Source organism: Myotis brandtii, unplaced genomic scaffold (assembly GCF_000412655.1).
Source record: "Myotis brandtii unplaced genomic scaffold, ASM41265v1 scaffold13, whole genome shotgun sequence".
In the NCBI taxonomy this organism is placed as follows: domain Eukaryota; kingdom Metazoa; phylum Chordata; class Mammalia; order Chiroptera; family Vespertilionidae; genus Myotis; species Myotis brandtii.
In genome coordinates, this window is record NW_005354595.1 from 526822 (window position 1) to 547230 (window position 20409).

The 20409-nt window shown below is 45.2% G+C and overlaps 1 protein-coding gene and 1 long non-coding RNA gene across 2 annotated transcripts in view; both read left to right on the top strand.

Moving 5' to 3' along the window:
- The window catches only part of SUSD1 (sushi domain containing 1), a 67957-nt gene extending 64372 nt beyond the window's left edge, over nt 1-3585 (top strand). The window contains exons 16-17 of the mRNA XM_005859817.2: nt 2689-2782; nt 3133-3585. Of these exons, the coding sequence (XP_005859879.1) occupies nt 2689-2782; nt 3133 (95 nt within the window). The 3' untranslated portion in view covers nt 3134-3585. The remainder of the gene's footprint in view (nt 1-2688; nt 2783-3132) is intronic.
- A 4161-nt stretch (nt 3586-7746) lies between these two features.
- The window catches only part of LOC106724998, a 21128-nt gene continuing 8465 nt past the window's right edge, over nt 7747-20409 (top strand). Inside the window, exon 1 of the long non-coding RNA XR_001360834.1 lies at nt 7747-8422. This is a non-coding gene — a long non-coding RNA (uncharacterized LOC106724998). The remainder of the gene's footprint in view (nt 8423-20409) is intronic.

Here is a 20409-nt window from a genome sequence, read left to right on the forward strand (position 1 = left end):
CTGAGAGCGAGTTTGAACCTTTGAATTCAAACTACTGGAAAGATCTGGAGGTAATAGAACACCCATGGGTATGTTGAAATTCCGAGGGGAATGCTAGCACATATTTTTCTATGTACATAATTAACCTGTGTTGTACACTAACCTCTGGCAATCTCTTCTGTGAAAAGGAGAAATTGTTCCATTTCGCTCATGCCAAGCAAAAGGCCCATTCTTTCCTTTGCCCAGTCATGAATTATGATGTTTACCTTTCGCAAATTGCCCGTAAAAAGGCTTTGTGATGGTTACCAGGGAACCAGCAGTGGGTTTGATGGGAAACGCAAAGGCCTGGGTTTCCTTGCCCGAGATCTGCTACTAATCAGCCGAATGGCTTGAAATGATATTTAACTTGGCTGATTCTCGGTGGCCTCTTCCCGAGATCTCTGCGATCCCTTCCAGCCACAAAGGACTGTGAGTCTGATTTCTTGAGTCGCAAAGCGAGGTCATTTAATACATAGGAAATGATAAACTGCAATCAGGGAACATTCTTCAGTTGCAGGCAGAAACCTCTGAGTCAGTCACTTCTCCTCTTTCTCTTTCTGCCCACATTTTGCACGACTGGGCACGCCTCTCTGATTTTCATCTCTGTGTTCACTTCCTAGCATGGACGACTGGTAAAGCCTCCTATCTCATTTCCCATCACAAGTGTTCAGGGTTTCCCTCTTCTCCCTAGCCTGCGCGCCACCACCTGACTCATATTTCTAGACTTCAGCTCTGATTTTATTATTTCCCCTGACAGTTTTCCGTAGTTCTCCATGACTTTTTAGTTTTATTTCCAAGCCTCAGTGTGACACCAACGTACCTTTCTAATTGCATCTCTCATTCTTCTTCACGCAAACTTATATATCAGCCCTCGCTGGATATGGCCCCCGCCTTCTCTCCTTAATGTCTTGCTCATACGATTACATGCTTACTTCCATCTGGATTGCCCTATACCCTTCCAGTAATCTCTCCTTATTACAGTCCCACCTGTTCTTCAAGATTTAAATCAAGTGCCACCTTCTTCCTGAAGCTTTTTTTATTTGCTCGATGGGACAGGATCTCTATCGCTTCCTCTCTTTAGCCTTTCTGCCATACTTTAGAGCAGGAGTGGGGAACCTTTTTTCTGCCAAGGGCCATTTGGATATTTATAACATCATTCTCGGGCCATACAAAATTACCAACTTAAAAATGAGCCTGCTATATGTGGTCAAACATTTAATTAACTCACCCCTAATGCCTTGGCAGGCTAGACTAAATGATTTCATGGGCCTTATATGGCCCGCAGGCCAGATGTTCCCCACCCCTGCTTTAGAGCAATGGTACACTTGTCTTTTCTTACCAGATTTCCTACCCTGGAGAGAGACCATTTGAAGAACTGGAGTAGTACCCAGCACACATTAGGTGCTTAATCAGAATTTATGGAATTGGGTTGAATGATTAATCGGGAACCAGAAGTACAGTTTGATGAAAAATAAAGCATAGTAGGGGTGTACTTGTCAAATTAAATAATCCAGATAAGATTTATATCAAGATATAAGCCTAGCCCAGCTGGAGTGGCTCAGTGGTTGAGCATCGACTTATGAACCAGGAGGTCACAGTTCGATTCCTGGTCAGGGCATATGCTTGGGTTGTGGGCTCGATCCCCAGTGTGGGGCGAGCATGAGGCAGCCGATCAATGAGTCTCTCTCATCATTAATGTTTCTCTCTCTCTCTTCCCCTCCCTTCCCCTCTGAAATAAAAAATATATTTAAAAAATAAAATAAAACCTTCATAATTGTGATTGGCAGAGGTCTAGATGGCCTCACAAATTCTTGGCCCCTGGTGTACACCCATTTTCTCCCATTTATTTACAGGCTAGTCTAGATGCTGCTGTGAAAAAATAGTACCCACTGGGTGGTTAGGGGAAGTAATTAGAACAGGGTCTGGCACATAGTAAGTGCTAAATAAGTGTTTGCAAATTAAAACATGGCCACTAGTTTAGAACATGACAGTAACTGAACATGACAGTTACTGGGCCCAAATGTGTACCTCACATGTGGGTCTTTTCCAGTTTATAACCAGGGATCTCCTAGAAGTGGGCATGTAATGCACCCCAAATAGAAATATTTATGTCTTTCAAAGAGCTTTTACATCAATGTTCTTATTTTGTCCCCAGGGGAACCTGGGCAGAACAGGGAGGTACCACTCTTGCTGATGCGTAGGGAAAATCAGAGATACCTCTACCAACAGACAGGATTTATTTGCTCTATTCAACTATTGGAGCTATCATTTTTCGAGCAAAAAATCCAAGTGATGTCGAAACGACTTCTTCCTCAATGCAAAGGGAAACTGCCCATAAGTCTAGCCATAAGTGATTGACTTGAGAGAGGACCCACCAAAGCACACAGCGTGCTGCATTTGTATGCTCTCCAAGGTCCGTCTTTTCCTCCCTTGTGACTTGAGTGTGGCCTGGTTTTATGCCTCCTTTTCAGAAATACCCTGGGACTGTTTTCCTGAGGCCCTGCATCCTGGGGCCAACCAGGGGGCAGGAGGCTCTCTGGGCATTTCAGGGATGGTTTGTTACATGGAGCCAAGTTTGGGGTTAAAACGGGGTGAGCACAGGTGGGTGTGCGCCTCCTGGGCAGGTGTGATCCGGGCACTGTGGGCTCAGTGTGTGGTTTTGTCCCACAGATTCATCACTCACACTGCAGCAGATGGTAGGCGTTGGGCTGGGCTCCGTGGCTGTCGTGATGGTGCTCGCGTTCCTCTCCTTCTTAGCAGTGTGGTATGTGAGCCTGTTTTTGAGAAATGAGTGCAGCGGAGGGAGGATAGGGCTGGGGTCATGAAGAGGCTGGGATTGAGAGGGTCAAAGGGATACGGGTGGAGGTTGTCCTGGGCACAACGGACACTCAGCAGGCAAAAGGCATAAGTAACTCTGCGCCTTAGGGGGGTGGGGATGCCCTCCTGTCCCAGGGGAAGAGCCAGGAGAGTGATGGCTGCCCTGGCCACTCAGAGTGGTGGCTCCTCTCTCATGCAGCTCTTCATGAATGTGCCTGGGCTGCTCACAGGGATGCACCATGGGAAAACCAAAGTGTGCCAATGGACTCTCTTTCCTCCTCCATGTCTTGATTGCAGATGGGTGCTACCTGGGGCGGATACACTGCTGCTGCGGCAGATGTTATGACAGCTTCTCAGGTGTCTGCACAGAGCACCTTCCATCCAGGTGCGTGGCTTCCATCCAGGTGTGTGGGGGCCTGTGGACGTTCTCCATCCCCAGCTTGGCCCCATTCCTGGATTCAAGATGGTAACTATGGAAGCCCCCAAAAGGAGGAAACTCAGGAATTGCTGACGTCTCCCCTGCTACATGCACGACCAGTTTGGTGTCTATGAACTTGAGACGCTTGCTATATGATGGAATATTGACCACGGGCTACAGATCACGTGGGCTGGGCCTGCATCTTCCTCTGAGTGAGGCCCGAGAGACAGCTCCTCCAGACATTGAATGCAGGAGGATCTCTGTGTCTTCTTTTATAGCATCTTTGTTAATTAATTTGGAATCCATTCTTTTACAATGAGCAATGAGATGGACTTAAGTTTTTTTGTTCGTGTGTGTATGTGTGTGTGTTTTAAATATATTTTCATTGATTTCAGAGAAAGGAAGGGAGGGGGGAGAGAAATAAAACATCACTGATGAGAGAAAATCATTGACTGGCTGCCTCCTGCATGCCCCACATTGGGGATCGAGTCCGAAACCCAGGCATGTGCCCTGATTGGGAATTGAACCGTGACTTCCTGGTTCATAGGTCAGTGCTCAACCACTGAGCCACACCGACTGGGTGAGATGGACTTAAGTTTGGATTAAAATTTGACTGTGAAAAAGGTCATGAAAAGGATAGAGATCATTGACCCAGGCCAACTTGTCAAACACTGTAGAGCAGCCCTTTTCCTATAATTAATTGACATCTAATTAGAAAGTGTATGTTCCCGGCAATGTCTGTTTGATTCAGTCCCATTAGTCTTATGCATTCAAAAGCCATAAGTGTTCGTTTCAGGAAAAATATTCTGCGAATTTAGACCATTCTCTTGAATATGAATATTTATAGCAGCCTTGGTTAATTATTTTTATTAATGAGGGTCTCATAAAAATGCTCTCTGCCCCCCTTTAGATTCACATAGTTACACTGGGCTGGAACAATATCAAGCCCATGGCCAGAATCTATGTGTTTCCAGGGGAGGGTGAACAATGTGGGTAACTTGATCATCCCTTTTACCTACAGCTACTAAGGCTGCCTCTCTGTCATGAACCATGACGCACTAGGTGGAGGCCGTCCTGGGCCTACTGTGACGATGCTGCGTTGACAGGTGGAGTGCAGATTTGACTTCCAAAGTGAATGTGTATTTAACTTTCCTCCCTGACTGACATGTAACTCCAAGGCTCAGTAAGAAGCCAACGGAGAAGAAAAGCAGAGACTCGTGATTTCCCTAAGTAACAGTGGTTTCTCCTCCTCCCTCCCTTTCCAGGCCTGGAGAATAAGAAGCGTGGGGGAGACAAAGGGAGGACAGCTAGCTATATTGCACAACCTCCGGGTGCGGCGTGTAAGAACATGATCCTAGAATTGGGCAACATTGCAGCCCTGAGGAAAAGGGACAGCCTTGCCCACAGGGTGGGCTGGCGGGTTCTCCACTGGCTTCCTGGGCTTATTGGTGAGGGACAGATTTGAGTAGCCTGGGCTTGTAGGCAGATGAGCAGACAATAGGAACAGGTGCAAAATGCCCATGAGGTTGCTCCGCCCTGAGGGCTCCAGCCCCAGGTGCATCCATGCCCTTGGGAGGAGTCAGAGAGATGGAGGTAATATCCCGACACTTGGGCGTTCAGTGCCAGCTGTCAGCCCTGGCCCCTGCCAGTTCGGGGCAGTATTAGAAATAATTGTCCTTCATCCTCTGAAGTACTACCTCAGACCACAACTTAGGATCCACATTTAGAACTATTCCTGCTCTCGTCTCAAGTGAATTATAGAGTAGAGCTCTCAATAGACTGATGCAGACAGCTTTCTACTCTTCATTTTATGTGCAGCAATTCAAACTCATACTGTTTTCACAGCTTGAATGAAAATTGGAATCATTACACATTATTGTGATTATATAAGGTAGGATCGCTGATGAATAAGGATTTTCCTCTGCCCCAAGCGAGAATCTAAGCCTTTCCTCCTCCTCCTCCTTCTCCTTCTCTTCCTTTTTAAAAATAATTTTTTAAATTTCAGAGATAAAGGGGGAGGGGCTGCCCAGATGCAGAGGGAGGGAGGGAGGAGGTAGGGAGGGAGGGAGAGAGAGAGAGAGAAATTATGAGCATGCCTCCTGCATGCCCCACACTTGGGATTGAGCCCGAAACCTGGGCATGTGCCCTGACTGGGAATTGAACCGTGACCTCCTGGCTCATAGGTCGACACTCAACTACTGAGCCATGCCAGCCAGGCTCTTCCTTTTTTTTTTAAATACTGGTTATGTAAACAACAAATGTTTTCGTAGCCTCCCTAATTTCCAGCTCTAGAATTAACTTCTGAACAAGCTACGGTTGTCCGCATGGAAACTTAGCATAATTGTCATTGGGAAATCCCACTTGCTTAGCATAAAAAATTCTAGTTAAAATAACTATTAAGTAAAATGCACTTTTGGGTATAGTGCAGAAATATGAAAACTGTTCAGGCAAGACTACTAAGATAGCAAAAGCATGGACTTTGCTACTTCCTCTAGAGATGTTCCAAATTGTAACAGAGTCCCTCAGTGTTAATCCTTAACAGAAGCAGGTGCTGAGCATTTGCGAGAAGGATGTGCCATCTTTCTGCAGTTCGCTCCTAACAGCTTTCAGCTTTCTAAAGTCGCCTGGTAGCTTTACCACTATATTGTTCTTTCCCCCTAAGTGGATTCCTGGTTAAGGGGGGAGGGCATCTCAGGAGACTGACAGTTCGTCTTCCTGGGAGAATGTGGGTCCTTCTATCGAAGGACAGGTCAGGTGGCACCGGGAGTTGGGTAATGAGTGCCAGACATAAAGCTGGGTCCCACGGTGGGGATGGAGGACGGAAGGACCTTCCCTGTTGTTGTCTTGGGACAGTGTGGAGAGGTGAGCACTAAGATCCAGTCTTGAGCTCCCTTCTAGACTAGGAACCCAGCGTGGGGGCTGCCCAGATACAGAGCTCATTGTTCCCTGGCTGAATCATTGACCCAGGCCAACTTGTCAAACACTGTAGAGCAGCCCTTTTCCTATAATTAATTGACATCTAATTAGAAAGTATATGTTCCCTGCAATGTCTGTTTGATACAGTCCCATTAGTCTTATGTATTCAAAAGCCATAAGTGTTGGTTTCAGGAAAAATATTCTGTGAATTTAGACCATTCTCTTGAATATGAATATTTATAGCAGTGTTGGTTAATTATTTTTATTAATGAGGGTCTCATAAAATGCTCTCTGCCCCCCTTTAGATTCACATAGTAACACTGGGCTGGAACAATATCAAGCCCATGGCCAGAATCCATGTGTTTCCAGGGGAGGGGGAACAATGTGGGTAACTCGATCATCCCTTTTACCTACAGCAACTACGGCTGCCTCTCTATCATGAACCATGACGCACTAGGTGGAGGCCGTCCTGGGCCTACTGTGACGATGCTGCGTTGACAGGTGGAGTGCAGATTTGACTTCCAAAGTGAATGTGTATTTAACTTTCCTCCCTGACTGACATGTAACTCCAAGGCTCAGTAAGAAGCCAACGGAGAAGAAAAGCAGAGACTCGTGATTTCCCTAAGTAACAGTGGTTTCTCCTCCTCCCTCCCTTTCCAGGCCTGGAGAATAAGAAGCGTGGGGGAGACAAAGGGAGGACAGCTATATTGCACAACCTCCGGGTGCGGCGTGTAAGAACATGATCCTAGAATTGGGCAACATTGCAGCCCTGAGGAAAAGGGACAGCCTTGCCCACAGGGTGGGCTGGCGGGTTCTCCACTGGCTTCCTGGGCTTATTGGTGAGGGACAGATTTGAGTAGCCTGGGCTTGTAGGCAGATGAGCAGACAATAGGAACAGGTGCAAAATGCCCATGAGGTTGCTCCGCCCTGAGGGCTCCAGCCCCAGGTGCATCCATGCCCTTGGGAGGAGTCAGAGAGATGGAGGTAATATCCCGACACTTGGGCGTTCAGTGCCAGCTGTCAGCCCTGGCCCCTGCCAGTTCGGGGCAGTATTAGAAATAATTGTCCTTCATCCTCTGAAGTACTACCTCAGACCACAACTTAGGATCCACATTTAGAACTATTCCTGCTCTTGTCTCAGGTGAATTATAGAGTAGAGCTCTCAATAGACTGATGCAGACAGCTTTCTACTCTTCATTTTATGTGCAGCAATTCAAACTCATACTGTTTTCACAGCTTGAATGAAAATTGGAATCATTACACATTATTGTGATTATATAAGGTAGGATCGCTGATGAATAAGGATTTTCCTCTGCCCCAAGCGAGAATCTAAGCCTTTCCTCCTCCTCCTCCTTCTCCTTCTCTTCCTTTTTAAAAATAATTTTTTAAATTTCAGAGATAAAGGGGGAGGGGCTGCCCAGATGCAGAGGGAGGGAGGGAGGAGGTAGGGAGGGAGGGAGAGAGAGAGAGAGAAATTATGAGCATGCCTCCTGCATGCCCCACACTTGGGATTGAGCCCGAAACCTGGGCATGTGCCCTGACTGGGAATCGAACCGTGACCTCCTGGCTCATAGGTCGACACTCAACCACTGAGCCATGCCAGCCAGGCTCTTCCTTTTTTTTTTAAATACTGGTTATGTAAACAACAAATGTTTTCGTAGCCTCCCTAATTTCCAGCTCTAGAATTAACTTCTGAACAAGCTACGGTTGTCCGCATGGAAACTTAGCATAATTGTCATTGGGAAATCCCACTTGCTTAGCATAAAAAATTCTAGTTAAAATAACTATTAAGTAAAATGCACTTTTGGGTATAGTGCAGAAATATGAAAACTGTTCAGGCAAGACTACTAAGATAGCAAAAGCATGGACTTTGCTACTTCCTCTAGAGATGTTCCAAATTGTAACAGAGTCCCTCAGTGTTAATCCTTAACAGAAGCAGGTGCTGAGCATTTGCGAGAAGGATGTGCCATCTTTCTGCAGTTCGCTCCTAACAGCTTTCAGCTTTCTAAAGTCGCCTGGTAGCTTTACCACTATATTGTTCTTTCCCCCTAAGTGGATTCCTGGTTAAGGGGGGAGGGCATCTCAGGAGACTGACAGTTCGTCTTCCTGGGAGAATGTGGGTCCTTCTATCGAAGGACAGGTCAGGTGGCACCGGGAGTTGGGTAATGAGTGCCAGACATAAAGCTGGGTCCCACGGTGGGGATGGAGGACGGAAGGACCTTCCCTGTTGTTGTCTTGGGACAGTGTGGAGAGGTGAGCACTAAGATCCAGTCTTGAGCTCCCTTCTAGACTAGGAACCCAGCGTGGGGGCTGCCCAGATACAGAGCTCATTGTTCCCTGGCTGATTGTGTGTGTGTGTGTGTGTGTGTGTGTGTGTGCGCGCGCGCGCGGCCCATAGTTTTATTTATCTCCACCTTAGTTTCTGTTTGTACGTGGTCTTTCACTTCATTCTCACAACAGTTCTGTGTGGTGGGAATGTTAGGGGTTATTGTTTACCATGATTTAGAATGGAAAATGGATTCAGACAGATACGTGACTTGAATTGTGAGCCAAATCTTCTGACTGCAAGCCTAGTTCTCATTGCTGGGATTTCATAGACCTTGAGCTAACCTTTGGACAGCCCTTTTGGTTCTTGGGAGAGTCAGGTCTATATATCCAAACTATTCCCTCCCTTCCTTCCTTCCTTTCTTTTCTCTTCTTCCTGCTTTTTCCTCCTCCTTCTGCTTCTTCTTTTTCCCCCTTGCCTCCTCCTCCTCCTCCTCCTCCTCCTCCTCTTCCTCCTTTTTCTCCTTCTTCCCATAATGAAGTCAAACTATGCATGTAGTTTTGTAATATGCTTCTTTCATTCATCAACATATCCTTCATGTTAATAATGCTTGCATTAAAAAGTTTGAACCATAATTTATCTCATCAGTACTCTATTGGGCACTTAGAATGTTTCCAGATGTTTATTATCCTTATACAAGTCTGCATAATTGTATGCAATTATTACTTAGGCTAACTTCTTAGAAGTGAAATTGTTGTAATGAAAACCACTATTTACATTTTATACTTACTACATATTGTCAGAGGAATCTCACAGGAAGTTTATACTCTCACCTGCAGAAAGCTTCAGCACCACTAGGCATTACTGATATCTCTAATCTTCGTTAATCTGGTAGGTGAAAATGCTGTTTCAGTGTTTTATTTGTATTTTCTTGACTATTTTTCATGTGGATTGGTCATTTGTAATTCTGTCTTGGTGACTTTTCTTTTTTCTCAGTACTTGGCATGTTTGTCTTTTATTGGTTTAAAAAAGCCCTTTGTATCATAGTAATTTTCACTCTTAGCTGTCATATACAGGGGCTCCCAAAAAATGTATATACACTTCAACAACTGATAGCTCAATTGATGTTTCTTTCTTTCAGATTTAGCTCATTGGAATTAATAATTATTCAAAGTGTATATTTATATATTTTGGGACACCCTGTGTTTTGTAAACAAATTTTCTTAGTTTATCATTTCCCTTGACCTTGTTTGTGTTATAAATTGCCACATAAAAACTTTAAATTTGTCTAGTCAAATTTATCAGTCTTTTTCCTATGTATTTTGCCTTTGGTGCCATGCTCAGAACTTCCAATCTCAAGGTAAGAAATATAATGCAGCAGTTAAAAATAAAATACTTAACATCTGAAATTTATTTAAGTATAAGGAATGGGGTTGGGGGAATATATATTTTTTTAATTGTTGCTAAATGGTTTAGCCAGTTGTCCTGTTAATAGTCATTGATTGTTAGTTTTTCCCCTAGTGATTTGGATCATACTAAATTATATCCTAAAGTCTATTTCTGAACTTCCTTTTCTGTTCTACTGATCCATTTCTGTGCCAATACCACATGCTGTAATTGTGAAATACTTTTTTTTTATATACCAAGCCAAAGCTACCACTCTTCTTCAGTTAATTCTCAGAGTGTTCTCAGCTTTTATTGTATATTTATTCATGTACATATATTTATAGTACATACACTAAATAATTATTTGGTTACGTTCCCCCTCAAAATCTTAACATTTTTCTTGGGGATGTGTTCACCAGTTTCCCAAGAACATGCGGTTGCTACTACCTCTAGTCTGCTGCCGTGCATTAGCCTGCATTTTTGCAAACTCTGATAAAGTTTCCAAATGGACTTACCTTTTTCGCTACATGATTTCTGCTTTGCAAACTTGCTTGCTTGGTCAGGCATCATGCTACCTTCTGATAAATGGAAGGGAAAATCAATTGTTTGACCTGAACAACAGGAAAAAGAACCTATTTTGAGCAGATACTTTCTAAGCGAAATGAGAGCCTGAGACTCAATCGAGTCCAAAGGGGAGGATGCCGAGCTACGCTGAATTTTCAAGTGTTTAAACTGAGAAGGTCCATAATTCTCGGATCTCGGTGGATTCCCGTCTAATTCTGAGGCAGCTCCTCAGGAACCCCATTCTAAGGGTGGTGATAGGTCATCCGAGTCACTTACATCTATTTTTATAAGGTTTGGACTGAATGCTTAGAGTGAAAGGGACGCTTTTTAAACCATCCCTACCACAAAGGGATAGGATTTGATGCACAGAAAGAGAAATCATCGCTTAAGTTACTCTGCATTACATTGAATTTTGGAAATGTTCCAAACTCAATATCTATATCACAAACTCTAAGTCCAAAGTGTGTAGATTATTATTTTTAAAAAATTATTCTCAGGAAAAATCTTGCTGATTGGTTGGCTTATTTTTTTTAAACTACTAGTTTCCTGAATGTCATTGTCCAATTGTCTGGGAGTTGCTCTGGGCCCAACCTTGATCCCATCTTTAGGGGCCTGCCTGTCTGTCATTTGGAGAAGTGCATATACTCCCTGCTAACTATCAAGCCTTGGTGACAATTTCAAATTAGTGGGGATGATGGTTATTAGGGAAGTATGGGAATAACTATCTAACCATTTGGGGGGAAACTTGTTTGCAATCAATATGGTTAACAAAGAGTTAATACGTTTACTACGTACAAGCCTTACACATCTAAAGGAAAAGCTGTAAGATCCTCCTGCAAGGGGGAAAATGATCAGACAATTCACAACAAGTCTGCTGATGTTCTTCTCTGGCGGTCATACCTGTGTTTGAATTTTCTCACACCAGCAAAAATGGAGCAACAAGTGTTCTCTGTGGGAACATCGGAGTAGGAAGCCAGGTGGACATCAGACAGCTGCCTACAGTTTTCACTATCTAAAGGCTAGGGGTGATTTCCATCCTAGCTCAACACAGCGTGTGTCTTCCTCCTCTACACCCAGGTAGCACTTTTTTATTTTCTTGCCTAACACTACTCTGTCTCATGGATGGCTCCCCATTGATCATTTCTCTCCGAGTCATATTGTTTAAACCTGAAGGAGGTCTTGCTGTGTGCCCTGTCCTTTGAGTGTCCCCAGGAAGCTTCTTAATACATTTTCAGAGGAAAGAGACTGGAATTGTCGAGTTCTGTCCCGTCCGGTGTTCATGTAGCATTCCTTCTGAGCAAATGGAACTCTTGCCAAACTGATATGAACTGATGTCATTTGCTCTTGTTTTGACCCTGAACTTACCCCGTGATTGAGAAATCAGTGCAGGCTTCATTTCACAACACCCAGCAAGTAGCTTACTGATCGCCTTCGGTGATGGAGTTTCTACACTACACCGTGGTTCAGTGACGAGCAGAAGGACGAAGAGCAGGAGGCCAGCCAAGGCTCCTCAGGGGGAGTTTGAGCTGGACTGTGAAGGATTATTAGGGTTTTGTCAGGTGGAGAAGACTAGGAGGAAAGTTCTAGTGATGGGAGAGGGAACATAAGAATGTGAACCAAGGCAAGACATTTCAAAAAGAGAGACATTAATGATTGCAATCCAGGGACTAGAGAGGAAGGTCCAAATGTCAAGGAGACATTACCAAAGTAAAAATGAAGGAGTTGGTGCATTGGATTGGGTGAGTATTGAAGGGGTACAGGAGGTAGGTAGGGGTACAGGAGTTACAGCTGATACACAAGTTGTAACTCTAATGAGACTACCCCCCCCCCAACAAAAAAAAACACCATATTAGATATTCATCGAAATTATATTTCTCCTTCTAAGTAGTTATTCTGAAAGGTTGAACATTTATTTCAGTGATGTTACTAGTGTTTAAAGAAATCTTTAAAAGTCCCTTGTGGATTGCCTTTGGAATGTGTTTATGAGCTACGAAAGAATGTCAATATTACCTCACAGTTTTCTCTGTCTTTGTCAGTGTATGGTGAAAACATTATACGTGTATATAAAATATGTATCATTAAAACTGAGCCAGTTGGACTTTTATAAACTGGAGTATGTGGCAAATGGCTTCTACCTATTTCCAAAAATCGAATGCAATCTGAAAAGGATTCTAATTGTGGACTCAGAATACCCCCCAAAATGGGCCGCAGGCTCTGAGGCAATCGGAAGGATTCCAACAATATTGTGAGCAGCCCCAGCGTTGGAGTCAGCGTTGGCCTCTGCAGATGACTGTTGACACGGGGACCATGTTCCATGATTACATATGCTCTGGGGAATTTTTGTCATCGTGGGTGGACAAGTTGTTACATGACCGTCTCTGGCCCACAGTGGCCTCCAGTGCAGTCACTCATGATTAGAACCTCTGCCTAAATCACCCATGAAGACCCGGACAAAATTGGGGAGTGAAGGGCATTTCCTGATGCCATGAAAGACTAAGACAGGCAACCTAGTGGCAGATTTTGAGGAGGACTGGACTTTAGCTCATCGATAACTGTGGCTTTATTTTGCAAAAACGGAGTCATTTTGCGAAGGGAGGAAAGGCCTTTCCCATGACCCGAATCAGGAAGTAAGCAGCTGTGACTCTCTCTGCAAGAGCAACGTTGCCTCTAGACACGGCCCCAAAGTGATAGGAAACAATGACAGAGAAGATATGGTGTGCTTGGCAAGGCGTATCTATTGCAACACATCATCCCTTAGCAATCGACGATGGGCTCCCAGGGGGAGTGCTTCTTATTCTTTTTTGCCCATGACCCCAGAACTCACACTGGTGGGGCCCTTTGGAATTTCCTCCACTTATGCCCTGCAGCCCTGCATTGTGCTCATGAGTTAGAGATTGGTGTTAGGTCATGGGACTCTCTCAGGATGGCATTATATCTGGCTGCATTCTTCAGAGTGTTAAGTATAATGCAGTTTTCAGAGCTACTCCGTCCTTCAAGTACTTTTCCTTATTTCCAGTTCTTTTTCATTCCCGTTTTTGTTGGTAAAGGGTTTGGGGGTTAACATTCACTTCCCTCATCATTTTCCTTATAAGTCCTCTCATATTGTTTCATTTCAGAAAAGTCTGTGAGCAAATAATTTAAAAGATCACTTGGGAAAATAAGTAATTGTGGAAATCTTAGACAATTTTTGGGGAAAAAAAAGTTTTCCTTACCAGAAAATAAGTAAATTGGTGTGGGCACTGAAAGAAGCAAATTAATTAAATGAAAGTCCAGACACATATCCAGGGCAAACCCTGGTGTCAGTGTCGCTCCATAGGCCTAGATTTTGGCCTATTGATCCCACTCATTATTTGAGAGTTCACGGGGCAATAAACTCAACTTTCTGTTCTTTAGGTAAGAGATCACAAAACGACTGACTTAAGGGAATAAAAAGCAAACACTCATAAATATTTCTATTTGCTTCTCAAAAGTCACGGTGACACCCTAGTGTTCTAGTTTTCAAATTTCAATATGTTCGCCCTGGCCGGTGTGGCTCAGTTGGTTGGGCATCATCCTGTGCTCTGCCAGGCTGCCGATTCGATCCCGTTCAGGGCACATGACCGAGTTGCAGGCTCAATCCCTGGGAAGGCGCGTGCAGGAGGCAGCCCCTCTCCCATTGATGTTTCTCGCCCCCTCTCCTTCTTCTCTCTCCAAAAATCAATAAAAATATTTTTAACATTTTTAACATGTTTTATTTTGTTTCCTGGTAACTATGTTTTCAGTTTTGCAAACTTTGATTTGAGGTGGGTGTGACTATGTGTTTGTGCTAGGTGCTTGTATGTCAAAACAATCTGTACTACAGTTAATTTTAACATGCCGCTAGGCCGTTGGTTTAAAGAGCATTCAATGAGTTCACCTCCTAGGAAACTACTAAGTGAATGACTCCTTTCTTGCTTTTAGCAATTAAATGCTCACATTCAACTCCATATCAGAAGTAATTGCTCTTTCATTTCCTGTGATAAACATATTTTCCCCCTGCACCCCATTATGGGAACACTCTCATGCCTTTCTGATTCTTGCCCATGTTAGAAACATCTTGGAAAATAGCCCAAATCCAGGTACCAGTAGAAGGTTATCCTAAGTAAATCAGCTCACAGAGAATATCCCCCAGCACATGGAGTCTTGGTTAGCTGTCTCCTCACGCTAGACCTGGCCAAGGCTCCCGTGTGCCAGCCTCAGGAAACAGCATTACGTTGTCAGCTGATTCAGAAGCGCCGGATCGGTGGTTTGCGGCCTCTGCTGCACATTGGAACCAGCAGGGAAGCTTTAAAAAATACTGATGCTCAGGCCTCATGTGACTCTGGTTTAATTGGTCGGGAGGGCCATCTGGGCGTTGAGATTAAAACACAAAACAAAAACTCCTTAGGAAATTTCAGTGTGCAGCCAAGTTTGGAAAACACTGCCCCAGAGCCTCAGGGAACAGCTTGAGCCACTCTCCTCTCTGGAGCAGAATAAAAGGGGCCCGGCCAATGCTAGGTACCACCACTGCTGCCACCTTGCTGCCCAAGAAGCAGGCTCCCTGTGATGCCTTGGAGTCCAGTGCTTTCCATCACTTTCTTCCCTCGGTGTCTGTTCCCAGGATCATACTCAACAGAGAAAAAATTAACTTCATTATTTTTTTTCCCCAAATGAGGAGAATGGAGTTGATTTTATTTATTTTTTCAATACACTGTTTAATGTTGAATTGAGACTACAGCAAACTTAATAGCAACACACATTTCTACTGAAACCAAGTAACACCATTTTATGATAATCACATTATTTTACCCGGTAAGTGCTTTTGGGAAGATGTGTATAGCAAAGATGTTAATAAACAGTTTTCAGTCTCTTTTCACGGACTTCTTCATTTTGGGCACAAATGTGCAAGTCTTTCCTGGGCCCTAAAACATTTTTCTTTTTCCTGCCTCCCACTCAATCCTTCATACCCCCTCCTTCCATCTTCTCAGTGTCACATTCTTCAAGAGCACAGCCTATACTTCCCTCTCATTCCTGAACATCACTACATCTAGCATTCATCTCCATTTGCCCATGCAAACTACTCACAGGGGGCCTAAGTCCAAATCCAACAGCTTCTCACTCATCATCCTGTTTGATCTGTAGTTATTTAACACCCTTTTAAACCCTATGAAGCAACGGTAATAAAAGTAATGTGAACTTGACACAGGAATATAGTCCTGGCCGGTGTGCTCCGTGGTTAGAGCATCAGCCCCTGCACCAAAGGGTCAGCAAGTTTGATTCCCGGTCAGAGCACATAGCCAGGTGTGGGTTCAACCCCCCAGTCGGGGTGTGTTAAATATACTAAGATCTGTTTCTAGGCTAATTCTCATTTTCTCTGAATCCTGTGGTTTTATCATATATTTTAGTAGCAAACAGATCTAGCTTCCCCTTCAGTGCTTTTGTTTTTAAAAATTGTGTAGCTATTTGCAGCAGACTTTCAGCTTAACTCCTTCTATACCCTTCCAAACCCCCTCCGCCTCTTCAACAGAGGCTGGAGAAGACGAACACTCGAGTTTCCAACCTCCTTTGCTGCCCTGAGGACCGAGTATACTGTCTAGTCCAGTGGTTCTCAACCTTCTGGCCCTTTAAATACAGTTCCTCATGTTGTGACCCCAACCATAAAATTATTTTCGTTGCTACTTCATAACTGTAATTTTGCTACTGTTATGAATCGTAATGTAAATATCTGATATGCAGGATGGTCTTAGGTGACCCCTGTGAAAGGGTCGTTTGATCCCCAAAGGGGTCGTGACCCACAGGTTGAGAACCGCTGGTAGTCCATTCCACTGCAGTGAGGTCTGCCAGGGGAGTTTCCGGGGAAGCTTTTACTTTGCTGATAAAGGGTGTACCACACACACACACACACACACTTCTGTCTTGAAAGCAGATGTGTGGCAGCCATCTAGAATTTACAAAGCATTTTGTCACCCTGGCCAGTGTTGCTCAGTGGCCTGAGCACCGAAGGATCTCAGGTTTCATTCCTGGTCAAGAGCTTGTACCTGGGTTGCAGGTTGGATCCCCAGCCCCAGTCAGGGTGGGAGCTAACCAATCAATGTGTCTCTCTCATATCAATGCTTCTCTCTCTCCTTCCCTCTCTTCCACTCTTTCTAAAAATCAGTGGAAAAAAATATCCTCGGGTGAGAATTAACAACAACAACAAAAGGATCATTTTGTCAAGTTAAAAAAAGTGAAGTCAACTAAGTCAGGGGGCTTAATACAGCCCTGTGAAATGATAAGGCTATTTTATAAAATCTCTCTAAAGCTGTGGGGGAAATTCGGCAAATACTGCTACATTCCTGAGAGTGCATTTCATTTATCCATATAACAAAGCTTCGTTGAGTCTTTCCTGTCTGATACGCGTGGGCATAAAAAATGATCTTGTCATCAAAGGTTGACGGGCGCACAGAGAAGGAGCGAGAAATCAACCTGGATGATGGTTTCTCTTTTGCACTTGAGAGAATAGCCTTCAAGTCTGGGCAGCAGACGCCTGCCTCCTGTGGACGCCACAAGAGCTCGAGTGCCTGCCCAACCCCTACCCTCCGAGGATGACTTTTCCTAGCTCATATTTCTTTGCGTAGAGAACATTCTCTTCCAGGAAGCCTGGCCATCCTGCTGGGAGCAGGTGGCTGCAGGAACCATGCTTGAAGCCAGCGCTATGCCCACAGGCACCCGACGTAGGCCAAGGGTACGATGACATGGGAAACAGGCGCCGTTGAGCGTGTGCTCTGAAGATGGAAAAGGCCTCTTTGGGCTGAGGGACTGGAGACAATGACACGACTGAAGTGGCATTTGATCTCCCTTTCTTCTTATGGTGCCTCAGGTTTCACAGAGCTTAAGCAATTCACCCAAAGCGGAAGCAAAAACAGGCTTTGGTGGGGAACGTGGAAATTGGCCGGTAGATGTTCTTTGTACCACAGATGTGCTGGGAGTCCTCCTGGAGTGGCAGCTGGTAGGGACCAGTGGTTGCACAAAATAACCAGCAAATTTGCTTGTAAGCCAAGACAGTGAGTCACCTTTCGTAGAGCCAGGTGTCCTGAGGAAGGCCAAATTGTGTACTTCCCCTCTTTGTCACCAGAACCTGGCTTCCCTTCCGAGTTTTCTGAGAACGCCCAACACAATACCCTCTGAGGTGTGGAGGGACAGCCTTTCCTTGTAAGCTTGCACTGTGGGGGGCAAGATAAGGCCCTGGCTTTGAAAACAAGCACGTGGCCCCACGTTTTCTCATTCTCCCGAGGGCTGTGACTAGCCCTGAGAACTAGCAGCGTTCCCTTGACCCACACCTCCATCCTCACAATCACATCAGAGTCACATGCCCAGGGCTGGGGTGGAGAGACCCAATAGAAGAGGAGGGGAGAGTTTGCATCGAATCAGGCTGGACTGTAAATGCCGGGCGAGCGGAGGCCTGGAGAGGCAGAGGCGGAGGAGGACGGGCAGAGCCCATGGAGGCTTCAGTTGATGCTGCAGGCTGAGAAGCAGCCCGTCTCTGTGCCCTGCTGAGTCCTCCGGCCTTGGGTGCCTGGTCACCAGTGTCATGTGACTCTGCAAGAGGAGATGTGACAGTTCCCTCTCTGCTGGGGCTTGGCCTTGGCTTTTGAGCAACCTCATTGGAAATGGAGCCAAGGATCCTGGAGACGCCAAACAAATCTCAGCAAGCATATCCTGCAGAGACAGGCTAATTAATGGCCCCAAAGCCTGCAGATTTATTTATTTTAAATGACGGGATATTGTTTGTTCTTCCTGTGAAACATGCTCTGCGTACTTACTTTAGTTACTGCCTCTGTCTGCTGACTTGGTCGGCCTCTCAGCGCCTGCTCCATCTGAGGGATGTCGCCCTGTTAGGAGGGGTAGGAACCAGAGTTTGGGAGTCAGGAATCCTGTTTTCTGGCTCTTGCTCCAATCTATCTTTTCCACTCAGGACTGTCCCTTTACACAACTCTCACATAGAGGCATTGTCTGCCTCTAGGACAGCTGTGAGGGAGTCCCGGAGGGACATTGGCTCTGCACCAATTTCTTGTCTAAGACACTTCTGGGAGGTCATTGTGATATGAGGCCAGGCCAGTGGGCGAGGAGCTCTCCGCCTGCCATGTTCTCCTCCCCACCGTCATTGCCAGGACTCTCCCTCCTTCCAGATGTCTTTGACAGACGGTGGGCCTGGTGGTTTCTCCCCAGACTCTCCTGCTGGGGCCGATCCACTCTCAGAGAATCCCTGTCCCAGCTCCATCCTCTGCCTTCTGAGACACCACCGTTTGTGGTTATTCTCTCTCCTGCGGCTTAAATCTCTCCTCCACGGGAGATTCCCTATCCACCTTACACAAGCTCTTGTCTGGCTGATGTGGCTCAGTGGTTGAGTGTTGACCTATGACCCAGGGTTCACGGTTCAATCCCTGGTCAGGGCATATGAGGCAGCCAATCAATGATTCTCTCTCATCATTGATGTTTCTATCTCTTTCCCTCTCCCGTCCTCTCTGAAATCAATAAAATTACATTAAAAAAAAAAAAAGAAAAAACATCGATGTGAGACACATCGATTGGTTGCCTCCCGCACATGCCCTGACCAGGGCCAGGAATTGAGTCTGCAACTGAGGTACTTGCCCTTGATGGGAATTGAACCCAGGATGCAAACCAGCTAGAGCAGCCTGGGGAATCTTGATTGGCCTGGGGCTGCCCAGGCCAGGACCACTCAGTCACATGGTTATCCTTAGCTCTTAACAATACATTATCTGGCCCTAACCGGTTTGGCTCAGTGGATAGAGCATCGGCCTGTGGACTGAAGGGTCCCAGGTTCAATTCTGGTCAAGGGCATGTACCTTGGTTGCAGGCACATCCCCAATAGGGGGGGTGCAGGAGGCAGCTGATCAATGTTTCTCTCTCATCAATGTTTCTAACTCTCTATCCCTCTCCCTTCCTCTCTGAAAAATCAATAAAATATATATTTTAAAAAACAACAAAAAAACCCCAATACACTATCTGTATGATTCCATTTATATAAAATACCCAGAATAGGCAATCCATAGGTACAGAAAGCAGATTAGTGGCTGCCAGGGTCAGCGGTTCTCAACCTGTGGGTCGTGACCCCTTTGGCGGTCGAACGACCCTTTCACAGGGGTCACCTAAGACCATCCTGCATATCAAATATTTACATTACGATTCATAACAGTAGCAACACTACAGTTATGAAGTAGCAACGAAAATAATTTTATGGTTGGGTCACAACATGAGGAACTGTATTTAAAGGGCCAGAAGGTTGAGAACCACTGGTCTAGGGGGAGGAGAACAGGGAGTGACTACTTGATGGGTATGAGGTGAGAAAAATATTCTGCAAGTAGACGCTGGTGATGGTTACACAACATTGTAAATGAGCTAAGTGTCACCAATGGTCGAAAAAAATATGTATCTGGGGTTTACCCTAGAAGCGGAACCACTTTTACTGAACCAAGCCACCCAGACCAAGGCTGCATTCAAGTCAGCTGTGACAAGAAGGTGGGGAACTCTAAGCGAGAAATGACTCTTCACACTGAAGTGAGTGAAACCCACGCCTTCCCCTACGGTAGTACACAAAGTGCTATTCCGCAAGGTAACTACCTCACAAGAAGAACTGGAGGCTTTCAAAACCATTTTAAGTAACAGTGCACCATCGGTGTGTGGTGCGACTGGAGAATACAGGTTTAAAGTCCAATGATACACTTGTTTTTTTTCTTTCAAATCTGTATTTCTGTGATTATGGAAAAGTCAGATGGGATGTTTTAGTGGAACATCCTGGTAGCCTGAACAGAGGCTGGGGAAGGAGGCTGTAAGCATTTGAAGTCAGCGTTACCCTGACAAGTAAAGCTGGTAGACCCCACCCAGTGCTGGTCCTTCATATGCACTTTTCTCACAACGACTCTCTAAGGGGACACAGTGGAACCAGGATTTAAACCAAGCATGTCTACCTCGGAAGTCTGTCCCTTGGATCAAAAATGGAGGAATGAGGGCAGGGGATGGGGGGTGG